We start from the raw sequence: 11906 nt of genomic DNA, 5'->3' as shown, positions 1-11906 counted from the left end.
GCTGAAGCAGGGGAAAGAGCATTTCATTAGCTGAATTTCATGAAGCATGAATTCTATCAGTTTTATACTACGTGCAGATTCAATACATCAAATAATGTGAAGAAACCAACTGAAGTCACACCAAGATCCCCCAAGTACTTCCTAGAAGTCTGCAGAATCGGGAGCAAAGATATCTGGAGGTTGGCTGATGAATGAATCTTAACCAAAAGAATGAGCTTACTGAATCCATGGGCCTTTTTAATGGTCTGTCAAGCTTCTTTTCCCTTCCCTTCTCTCTAAAAGAAATAAAATCTGGAAAAGCACTACTAGGTACAGGGTTCTCATTTACACATTTTTCTGAATACAAGTTACATGGCTTGGAACTTATTTTTACATGTTTACTTTCACTATTTGCAGTACAATATTTGATACATGAAGGGAACACAGATGATATACATGTAAAGTATAAAACAAGCAAATTATATCAAACACACAGGCCAAACTTTTAACCTCCAACATAAAATGCTTGCAGCTATTTGTCCTGACCTCTGTGGCTTTCCCCATTCCACTTCCCTGTTTTTATTACCAGAGACCACTGCTGGATACTTTTAAAAATGTAGTTATGAATGTCTCCTTTTAAAAGTTTATTATCATATACATGCTTCTAAATACACTTAAACACTATATAATTTGGGGTGTTTATTTAACCTCTAAAAAAGTGATATCTTTTTTTTTATATTTATAAAATGGTATCATGAAGCTAATACTGACGTTCCTCTGTATGATAAGCATCCTGTGAACATACCTCAACCTTAGAATTTATCCTTTTTACCATAAACACGAGCTCACTGTTAATATTGTTGCTCTATTCTTGTATGTTTCCTGTTGCACGTACGCAGAATATTCTCACCTAAACACCCATAAATCAATTAGTTAAGTTACTGGAGTACACTAACTGAATAAAAATTATCTTTAAACTTTCCAGAGGCAGTCTGGGTTGAGGGATAGTGGAACAGCTCTTCTTTCTCCTTTCCTTTTCAAATTTATTCCACTTAGTAGAGAAATATGAAGTGAAAGTGACAGAGAAAGAAAGCATCATGTGTACCACACCAAGAAAGGAGGAGAGCAGAAACCAACTTGTCCTGGAGAGCGAATTCCGCAAAGTAAAGGATGGGTTGACTGGTAAAGGTCCACCACCAACAGCCCCGCCTCAATCTCCCAACTAGTCAAAGAAACCGGTAGCTAATTTTCAAATTGCCCGCGCAGCGTCTGGATTGGCTACTGAACCAACTCAGCCCTGATTGACGCGTAGGATTCACGAATGGGGTTCTGGCTTTTGCTTTTCTTTCTTAACATTTGGCAAATTCAAATAGGGGGGAAACAACATCGCTTTCAAAAGAAAAATCTTAAGAGTACTCTCCAAGTCTTGATGTCCAGTGCCCCATTAATAAGGGACACTGGTAAATTATCCAATGTCCAACTAAATTTCGCCAGGTACACGCACTTACAGGTGGGCTATTTTGGGGGAAGAAAAAGTAACCTTCTTTATATGCTCGCGAATCAAACAAGACTAATGAAACATAGAAACTATTTTATGCAACAAATAAATGTGCACGATAAAATATGCGAGTGCCAGTTCTCTTTGGAGGAGTGAGTGGCTCTTAAAAGAGCCTTTGTGGTGTGGGCTGAGGCTACGGCTCTGCAGTGTGCGAACTCACTTGGCGCTGGTGTACTTGGTGACCGCCTTGGTGCCCTCGGACACGGCGTGCTTGGCCAGCTCCCCGGGCAGCAGCAGGCGCACCGCCGTCTGGATCTCCCGGGACGTGATGGTCGAGCGCTTGTTGTAGTGCGCCAGGCGCGAGGCCTCGCCCGCGATGCGCTCGAAGATGTCGTTGACGAACGAGTTCATGATGCCCATGGCCTTGGACGAGATGCCGGTGTCGGGGTGCACCTGCTTGAGCACCTTGTACACGTAGACCGAGTAGCTCTCCTTGCGGCTGCGCTTGCGCTTCTTGCCGTCCTTCTTCTGCGCCTTGGTCACCGCCTTCTTGGAGCCCTTCTTCGGGGCTGGGGCGGACTTAGAGGGCTCTGGCATGGTGGAGAGGACCTGCCGAAAAGTACAACAGGAACAAAGAGTGTACGACTTAGCTGCGTCTCCTTTGGCAGGTTCTGGGGCAAAGTTGAGTCCCTAATTAGTGGTGACTCTAGATACGTCATCTACTAACTTTATCCAATCAAACTAAGTATATTTCACAGCCATCATACCATTGGTTAAAGTGAAAGTGTAATTGGAGCCAATGGCAGAGTGTCATTTTCGCGCCCGGGAATGACTATAAGTAACCAGCTCTGGCTAGTTCAGGTTAGATTGCAGCGACTTCCAAAGCCACTTCAGTATGTCTGGACGCGGCAAGCAGGGTGGCAAGGCGCGCGCCAAGGCCAAGACGCGCTCCTCCCGCGCCGGCCTGCAGTTCCCGGTAGGGCGAGTCCACCGTCTCCTGCGCAAGGGCAACTATGCCGAGCGGGTCGGGGCCGGCGCGCCCGTCTACCTGGCGGCGGTGCTCGAGTACCTGACGGCCGAGATCCTGGAGCTGGCTGGCAACGCGGCCCGCGACAACAAGAAGACGCGCATCATCCCGCGCCACCTGCAGCTGGCCATCCGCAACGATGAGGAGCTCAACAAGCTGCTGGGCAAAGTCACCATCGCGCAGGGCGGTGTCTTGCCCAACATCCAGGCGGTGCTGCTGCCCAAGAAGACCGAGAGCCACCACAAGGCCAAGGGAAAGTGAAGTCCCTATAACCTAACCTTCCTAAAACCAAAGGCTCTTTTCAGAGCCACCCACTAGATCAAGCAGAGGAGCTGTGATGCACAATTGTTCCAATAGTTGACAGCCTGCAGTAGTTTATGAAGATTGTTCGGCGCTTACTGTATAAGGGAATCCACGAACGCAAAGTTGCCTGTGCCCGCATACTACAGGGCCGAACTCCCATCTGGGGCAAATTAAGGACCCTGTGAGTAGCGTCCCTTTTCTCCTTGGGCACGTGTTAGAGTGTCCTGTAACCCCCTTTTGTGTAACTTTTGGGGCTATAAAGCTGGGCTGCAAGCAAGCTGCAGGGCTGTCTTGTTCCTGTGGTTTTGGGGGGGAGAGGCAGCTCGGCTGGTGGAAATAATAAAGTACCTCATGGAGCAAGGAAGAAGTGCAAGTGCTTAGGGAGACCAGTGTTTTGGAGGGATGCAAGGACTCCTGACAAGGGGAGAGAACTACAGTCAGAGTATCAGAGCTCCTAATAAGACATGCACAGGCCTGAGCCTCCCTAACAATGATTTTCTAACCCTTTTTCCCTTGAGGTTATTTTTGATGGCTCCAAAATTATAATTATCTGTTATTACAGATTTTTATTGATTATGCTTAATATTTCAATTACATGAAAGCAATAGCTTTACTGATATGGCAGTGTCTGAATGGGGTCTGTATAAATAAAGAGGGACTGGCAGTGGGACATTGAAAGTGATCACCTTCCCTTTACAGTTTCAGCTGTTGTGACTGAAGAGGCTCAGAACATATCACCCCAAATAAGCAGTTTTCGTTTTTTGATTATTTTGAGCTGAAGAGAACTGAGAAGCAGCCAACAGAAAAATCTCCTTCACCCTCGACTGCATAAAATATATATTTCCCTTTTGTAAGGGAGGCTTACGCTTATAAAGGAAAATTTCACTAGCAAAGTCACTTGGACCAAAAAGCACACAGAGATGATTCTGTAACCTGAGACACTCATCTGTATAACAAGGTGACTTTCATGCCCCTACTCTTCCCTTCAGCTTCCCTTTGTCCCCACTGTCCCCCAGAAACCCCCAAGTTTTATTCCTTTTATTCTGGGGGCCTACATTATCTGGTAAGTCAGTTAATAATACAGTTAGAGATTTTTAATTTGATATATTAAAAAAATAAAAATTGCAGTTATTGGTTCCAAGTGTAGGGAAGAGGTAAATTTATGTTTAGTGTGGAAAAAAAAATTATTTAAAAACAAAATGTGTCTGATTAGCAAATTGCTAGGGAATTGACTAGACACCTACACAGAGCAGACCTTGCTATAAGCATTTGCTATGTCCAGCAGTTACAACCAAGACACCAGAAATCAGGAGTCTGGGCTTTCCTCTCCAGCTGCACTGTGACACCCATGCCAGAAGGAACTATAGTCTTTAAGACCCTAAGAGGCAGCACTGTTACTCCACAGGATTTGCTAGTGTTGCTGCCTGTTTAGTACTCTGCTCTTGCCAAGCAAATTACTGACAGAGGTCTCAATGGGCATTAGGAAATTAGTTCAAACCTTCATTCAATAAGTTCCTTGAATAACTACTATGTTTCAAACCCTTACTTGGCACAGTGATACAAGGAGAAAATAAAAAGAAAAGAAAGAAATCCCTCTGCCCCATGGTGCTACTTTTGCTATAAGACAAAATAACTGGTTTTTAAGATCTCATTTTGCTACATCTAGTGACCAATTATCAGCACTCAGTCTTCATTTTACTTGGCTATTGAAAATACTGCACACTGGACTGACAATGTCTCTCTTCTGTACTTCCTTCACCTGAACCCCAACTCATCCTTACCCCCCCTAGCCCTACCCACCCAATGGTTCTGTATCTACTGCTAGGCCATATCTTCTCCCCAGCCCCTCAACAGACAGCAGCACAGGGCTGATTTTAGGACTTTTCTGTCTGAACTCACTCCCTTGGAGATCTCATCTACCAGAACCTTAAACTCCATCTGTACATAAAAGATTTCCACTTCTACATCTCCAACCCAGGTTTCCCTCCTCCAGACATATATTCAACTCTGCTTTCTTTCCTCACATGCATACTTCATAAACTAAGGGTGATATATGTAAAATGGAACACCTCATATTCCCCTGCCAAGTCTTATATTTAGAAATCACCCCATTTGGTTGATAATGATTTCACCTGTGTCTGTTTTTACATTTTTTTCATTCAATTCTTCAAGAAGCTCCTTCTTTTCTCCTTCAAAAAATACCCAGAAATTACCATCTCTCAAGACCTCCACCTGTGAAGGACTATCTCCTCTGTGGCCTTTGTCTCCTTAATGTTTTCTTGCTTCCACTTTTATCCTGTGGGAGTGATCCTGAGGCCAGGGTAGTCTCCAAATACATTACCAGATGAACTCTGCCATGGTACAAAAAGACTACAGCCAAATTAAAAGGCTGGGGTTAGATGGCATATGGAGTCACTTTAAATGCCCTGCAGCTCAGGAAAGTCAACAACAAGACGAGAATGGAGCAGGTGGGCCCCAGCAGCTGCACAGAGGGCTGGAGAGTGCTCATGTGTTTCATCTCTCACAGATGCATCAGCCATTGTCAGTGATGGTGGAGCTATTAAGAACAGAGTCCAGGTTCAGGCAAGGTGGAAGGTACCTGCATTTCATGGAAGGTACCCTGGTCCACGACAGGGACCTACTATATTGAAGAAGAGAGACAAAATATGCCTGGCCACAGCTGGTGCTCAACACAAGATAGAGAACCATGCATTTTGCTTGCTTCCTGGAAACAGGCCACATGGGCCAGACTGGGTATTGCCAGTGGGCAGCTGAATTGAGGCACTTGGAATCTCCAGCATGTTTAACATCCAGGTGTATCCTGTATAAGTACTGCCTCCTGATCATTTACTCTCAGTTCTTTATCCCCCCTTCCTTTTTAATTATAATATATTTGAACATGTGCTGTACTTACTAATCATCCACCCTTGACACATGTGGGGAATTTCATCATCACAACTAAATATTGTCAAGTAAAACTACGGTAGAGCCAAATTTTCAAATGTCAGGAAACCAAGACCATGAATTCTAGCAATTATGATCCAACCCTTAAACAAGTATTTTCATAATATGGTATTTTGAATCTAATCATTTGTCCTACTTGGTCTGTTTTCATGATAGAGTTGTGAAGAGATAAAAGACTGCTTGTTTTAAGAAAGAGTGAGTCCTCTGTCGGTAACTACATCCCTATGAAAAGTACTGGGGCATAGTAAAATTATTTTGTATAACATCCAATCTCTCCTCTGTTGTTTTCTAAACAAGGCCAATCCATGTGTGTTGTATATTTTCTACAAAGACATTCTCAAGTATTCCTAACAATATATCAGAAGTTGTTCAATATTTTCCTGAAACTGGAAATTTAAAAAGATAGCAACTAAAAGTAAGTTAGGAAGAAATTAGTAAAGGAATTTTAGCAACAATAAAATCAGTAATTTCACTCCTAACTAAATAATTCTAGCCTTGTTGATCTTGGGTGAAGCCTTCTACTTCTATTGTGTTTTGAAAATCTTAAATCAGTCCTCAACTTTAGTCTGAATGGTATCTGTAGACTTTTCTTTTGATACTTCTTGAAAACTCAATCTCAGATCTGTAATTTGTAGTAGGAAGCTTTGGATTAGTGTATGTAGATGATGGAGATTATGACTTGTTCAGTATATGACTCAAAAACAGTAGGCAAAAGGATGAAATCATTTATTTAGGTATCATACTGTCAATAATGGGGACACAGACTTCCAGGCCTTTTAATTTATCCCATAAAAATATTTCCTATTATATAACAGCAAAAGTATGTATACCTAGGAGCAAAACCAATCCATGTAAGGCCAATGTATTACCACATTTGTGCTAATCTTTTTAAAAAGCATAATTGATAAACAATATATTAATAACATTTTATCTGGTTAAGAGACAAAATTTCCTTTTTCGACCTGCCCCTTTTCTTATATTATGCAGAATATAACAGTTCTTACAATTGCATATGACTAACTATAAACTATTAGGAAACAATATGTACGACTTATGGTCCCTTAAGCACCTCCTAAAATATTACATATATAAATAATGCAGTGGCTGCATTGCAAAAGCTGGCCGTTGATTTGGAAAAGGCTGTGTTGTTACATGTGTTATGATGCTTCACTACATCGGGCAGTAAGCAAAGGTCAGATTTCTAAGCCAGATTTTAAAATGATATAAAAAAAAAAAAACACTTAAAGTATGTGCAATATAATAGTTTCTCTTTAGCGCTGATTAAACCAAAATTATTCAACAAATCAATGGAAATTATCACAATTAGGTTTTAAAAAAAAAAAAACTTACCATATGTAAGGAAAATAACAAACAAAACCTCCCAGTCCAGAAAAGTCCAAATACAATGAAGTTTCATTAAATAAGCACTAATCCAGAATGTGAAGCCTATCACAGGCATCCACTAAAGGGGTTACAAGATGTTTATCATGGTATAAAGAGCTGCTCCTTTTGTCTTAAAGGCTGCCTTGGTGAGGCAAGGGCACCCCATATCTTAACACAGTTCTCAAATGTGACCTCGTGTTTATGTGACTTTGTTGGAACCCTTTGATGGCTTCCCAATTTTAACATTGGTCTCAGAACCACTTGGCTTTCAAGACCTTCAACCTACCAACGACGGTAGAGAAAAAGGGTCAGTGAGACCATTAATAGCCCACCCACCCCTTCTGCAGCAGAAGAGGAGCCCCGAAGCCCCGGTGCTCAGGGAGGATCCGCTTCACCTTAACCGAGGACGCGGGGTCGGGGTGGGCGCCCGAGTTTAGGCGAACCTGTCGGTGCTGCGGCCCCTCCGCGGGAGTGGGCGGCCCTGAAAAGGGCCTTTAGTTGGGGAAAGCAGGCGGTGGCGACACCAGGACGCTCAGCCGCCGAAGCCGTAGAGGGTGCGGCCCTGGCGCTTGAGCGCGTAGACCACGTCCATGGCCGTGACCGTCTTGCGCTTGGCGTGCTCCGTGTAGGTGACGGCGTCGCGGATCACGTTCTCCAGGAACACCTTGAGCACGCCGCGGGTCTCCTCGTAGATGAGCCCGGAGATGCGCTTGACGCCGCCACGGCGGGCCAGGCGGCGGATGGCGGGCTTGGTGATGCCCTGGATGTTGTCGCGCAGCACCTTGCGGTGGCGCTTGGCGCCGCCCTTGCCCAGGCCTTTGCCTCCCTTGCCGCGACCAGACATCCCGCCAAAATGAACAGACACTGACGCTCTAACCTCTGAGCTATGATATATATAGCAGAGTTTCGGACCTGTTTGAGAACTTCCCAAGCCAGTGGCACAAGCTCAGAGAAATCCCAGAGAAAGCCCGTCCCACGTTTTCAAGGAAAAAAAAAAGGGGGGGCGGTGCTTAAACTGCAGATTCTAGGAAGAGACATATTTAAAAGTTTCTCCGTCCAACTTCATAATGTTCTGCGCTACCATTCCCTCCTTTACCTGGCCCTTCCTGGAGTTCTCTGTCTCTTGTTTAACATTGGCCGCAGCAGTTCCTTCTCGCTTCTGAAACCGAGTTGGCCATTTCAAGAGAGGCCTTCGCAGCCCCTTGGGTATTTGGGAAGTTAGCTGTTATTCCTTGGCTTTCTCAGGATCTGGGCATAGTGCGCCGGAGGAGGGACCATCTTCTCTCAGGTCATGACCTGGTCCAGTTGGTCTGGCCAGTGGCACCAGTGGCACCAGTGGCTTTGAAAAGCTTCCACATGTCCTACAAGCTACTTCAGCCTATTCAACTCAAGCTGCTTTTTCCACTTTCATCTTACACCACCGTTTTACATTTTCATCATAATAAAATTCAACCATTACAACTGAGTAATAGCTACATGTTAAAATTGATCCATTGTGCAAATTTTCTAAATTGTTACATTGGGCCCGGTTCCCAAGGTGAATTCTCTCCTCTCTCTCCTCCATTGAAGTAAAAAAAAAAAAAAAAAAAAAAAAAATCGGGAGGACTTTGACCATGAGTTTACAGCAGGTATGGTGTCTTTACTGAAGCATAGAAACAATGCAATTAATGCGAGGAATTGGTATAAATGCCTCTAATAGTAATGCAAACACTAGTACTCTGGTTTATTAGAACACAGATTTCTCAGAGGTTGACTCATTATTTCTAACCATAAAGATCCAAAGGACATTTGAAGAGGGAACGACGGAGTAAACTAGTTTAGCACTGCGGTTTTATTTGAATATAATGCTGTTTGGATCAGAGTTCTGTGGCTGTCCTGCTCCATCAAGCCCAACTCTGCCTGAGACTGGGCATCACAGCTTCGCCCAAGCGTGCTCAAGTCTTCCCGAGCCCTGTCCTTGCTCCACTCGGGGCTCACCCGAGAGCCCTGGTCAACCGAGGGACGGTGCACGTCTTGATTTCCCATCGTGTGCAACATTCTCTTCCTCTAGGTCTGCTCTTCGCCTTGGCATTTTGCATGCGGTCCTGGCTTTACGGGGCTAGCCGCCCGCATCCCGGGAGCCGAAGCAGCTGGGGAAGTCCCCGCTCACCTCGCCGAGCGCGGTCCCCGAGCGGCGGGAGCTGCCCACGCCCGGCAGAAAGCGTTTGCGGGGGACCGACTGGGAAGACAGGACGCGCGCAGGGTCCTAAAGACCGCCCGTTCTTTGCAATCTAGCAAGAAAGAATCGCGAGTGGGACGCACACAGGAGTAGGCGGAATTTATTTGGGAAAACGAAAATAAGAAAAATACGTGTACTGGATCTCCTCCTGCGAAGAAGGCGTACGTTCCACAGAACCGGGAATTTTTAAGGAGTTTGAAACAGGCTGAATTTGGAAAGCTCTTAAATCCGGAAACGCAGATGTCAGACCCCGGAAGCCTCGGTCCCTTTAAAGGTAGTAAGGAAGGTTCCCAGGAATGAGCAGAGGCCAAGCCAGTGAGATCCTGCATCTTTGAGCCCCGGAATCTTTGGTCGACGTAAAGCTCATGAATTTCTTCTGCAGATAACAGATTTTTGCTGAGAATGTAGCATAGCTTATTTACTTAAGCCAGGACAAGGCCGCAGGTAAACTGCCCTTTAAAAGAAAGCATGGGGGGCGGGGGGGTCAGCAGAGTAATTCAGACTCAAGAAATGTGTCAACATTCGGCTCCCATTGCTCACTTCTATTATCTATCACTTCTACCCAAGAAGCTTGTGAGCTTAGGATTTCATGTATGAGAAGCTTCTAAATGTGAGGCTCCAGAAATGTGGCCCATTCCCATTTTCCTTCCTCATTGTCCCCTGTCTGCGCTGCCTCAGTGTTCCAGAACAACTCAGTCCTTGTACCTGAGATCAACCCCCCCCCCCATGCCATGAGATTAAAGAGTTAGAAGAGTAAGAACAGGAGAGTTAGACAGATCCAGGATTGCATAGAGTGCAACTTTTTGAGGAATTATTGACAGAAGCATGGTTCTGGACAGCAGCAAGGATCCCTGCAGTTTGGGTCAGAAGGAGAGTATTTAGGTGAATTAAGACAAAAGCAACTCCATTCTGGCTGGACTGCAACTGGCAAGTCTTGAATTAATATGGAGGAGTTGTGTACATTCCTTGGGCAGGGTCAAGTTGTAAAGTTCCACACACCACTGCAAAGCTTTGGTTTACTTCTAGTTTGCTGGGAAACTATGCAGGAAAGACTGACTGGCGTTCCTCTGGGGCAGTCGACTCAAGGCGGCTGCAGGATGGTGAGCTGAATTCACAAACTGAAGCTCTCCTTTAGTCTCACTTCAAGCTTCATTAAGTTTATTCTTCAGATAATTTGCTGACCCTCTACCTTTTCAGCTATAAAGTGGGATTAATAGCAGAGCCTATTTAAGACTGTTGAGACAATGAAGTGAATTAAAACAAAATAATTTGAGTATAGCTTACAGTTAACAAGCCATCAATAAATGTTAGATAGGTCAATAGGTTCATTATTATCCCTAGAAAATACTAGTTGGCTACACAAATTGCTCTATCAACCAAGGGATGTGCATCAGCCAGAAGATGCCTGAGGTCTGAGGAGCCTAACTTGTAGTACTCACTGCATTCAGGCACTTTGTTGATAGGCTGAAACATGAGACTGTCTTCTCTGAGGGTCAAAAGCAGTCAAATGTGTGTGACTCAATTTAATATTCTACTCACTGCCATATTGATAGGATTTCTTTTTTTTTTTAAAGAGAAAGAGAGAGAGAATTTTTAACCTTTTTTTTTTTTTTAGTTTTTCAGCGGATACATCTTTTGTTCATATGTGGTGCTGAGGATTGAACCTGGGCCGCACACATGCCAGGCGAGCGCGCTACCCCTTGAGCCACATCCCCAGCCCTTATGAGCCAGGCATTGATAGGATTTCTAACAGTGCCTGGCTCATAGTGGATGAGTAATAAATATTTCTAGTATGAATGAACAAAGCAAATTCTCTTTCCCCCCAATCCTCCTTCTGCAAGCTTTTTCTTATGTTTCTTGCCAGGGACCAAAAGGGAGTTCTCCTTCAAAGAATAGCCTGACAGTGCCAGGGACCAAAAGGGAGTTCTCCTTCAAAGAATAGCCTGACAGTTACAAGAAACAGCCCCCTAGGAGACATCTCGCCTGGGAGACACCCTGCAGCCATCCATCTCCCTGAGACATCCTGCGCTATCTCGCCTTGTGAAGACTTCTAGCAACTGCCGATAAGAGAGCTCCCCCCATCCCCAGCCCATAAATACCCCTGTGTGAACAATAAAAGTTTGCAGCTTGATCAGAACTTTTGTCTTGCTGTCACCCTTCGTGTCTCTTGTCCCTTCATTCCTCCCCATCTAGGTTCGCTGCCCACGTTGATGTGTCCTGCCGGTCGGGGCATTTGGCGCCCAGTGTGGGGCTCGAGCCTTTGACTGAGGGGGAACGCCGTCCTCAGGGAAGACTTGGCCAAGCGGGAGCGTGAGATCGCCTCGGAGACACGACCGAGAGACAGATCCGGGAGGAGAGCGAGGACGACACGAGGTGAGTGGCACACCATGGGACAAGCAGTTTCGTCACATGAGTTGTTTTTGTCAGGCCTCAAGGAGGCCCTCAAGACACGGGGGGCGCGTGTTAAGAAAAAGGACTTAAAATTATTCTTTTCATACGTAGGAGAATTGTGTCCGTGGTTTCCCCTTGAAGGG

The 11906-nt window shown here is 44.9% G+C and overlaps 3 protein-coding genes across 3 annotated transcripts; 1 reads left to right on the top strand and 2 right to left on the bottom strand.

The window, feature by feature from the left end:
- Positions 1–1553: 1553 nt before the first annotated feature.
- On the bottom strand, positions 1554–2158 carry LOC101955132 (histone H2B type 1-K). The gene has a single exon (XM_021734420.3). It carries the CDS (start codon positions 2072–2074, stop codon positions 1694–1696), a length of 381 nt encoding a protein of 126 aa, XP_021590095.1. The 5' UTR covers positions 2075–2158; the 3' UTR covers positions 1554–1693.
- Positions 2159–2355: 197 nt separating this feature from the next.
- On the top strand, positions 2356–3084 carry LOC101955430 (histone H2A type 1). The gene has a single exon (XM_005337063.4). The coding sequence runs from the start codon at positions 2373–2375 to the stop codon at positions 2763–2765; it is 393 nt and encodes a 130-aa protein (XP_005337120.1). The 5' UTR covers positions 2356–2372; the 3' UTR covers positions 2766–3084.
- A 3664-nt stretch (positions 3085–6748) lies between these two features.
- LOC101957180 (histone H4) lies at positions 6749–8027 on the bottom strand. Its single transcript, XM_078020672.1, has one exon. It carries the CDS (start codon positions 7996–7998, stop codon positions 7687–7689), a length of 312 nt encoding a protein of 103 aa, XP_077876798.1. The 5' UTR covers positions 7999–8027; the 3' UTR covers positions 6749–7686.
- Between the last annotated feature and the right edge of the window lie 3879 nt (positions 8028–11906).

Source organism: Ictidomys tridecemlineatus, chromosome 8, assembly GCF_052094955.1.
Source record: "Ictidomys tridecemlineatus isolate mIctTri1 chromosome 8, mIctTri1.hap1, whole genome shotgun sequence".
NCBI lineage: Eukaryota > Metazoa > Chordata > Mammalia > Rodentia > Sciuridae > Ictidomys > Ictidomys tridecemlineatus.
The sequence above is the reverse complement of the archived record's forward strand: the minus strand, read 5'-3'. Positions and strand labels throughout refer to the sequence as shown.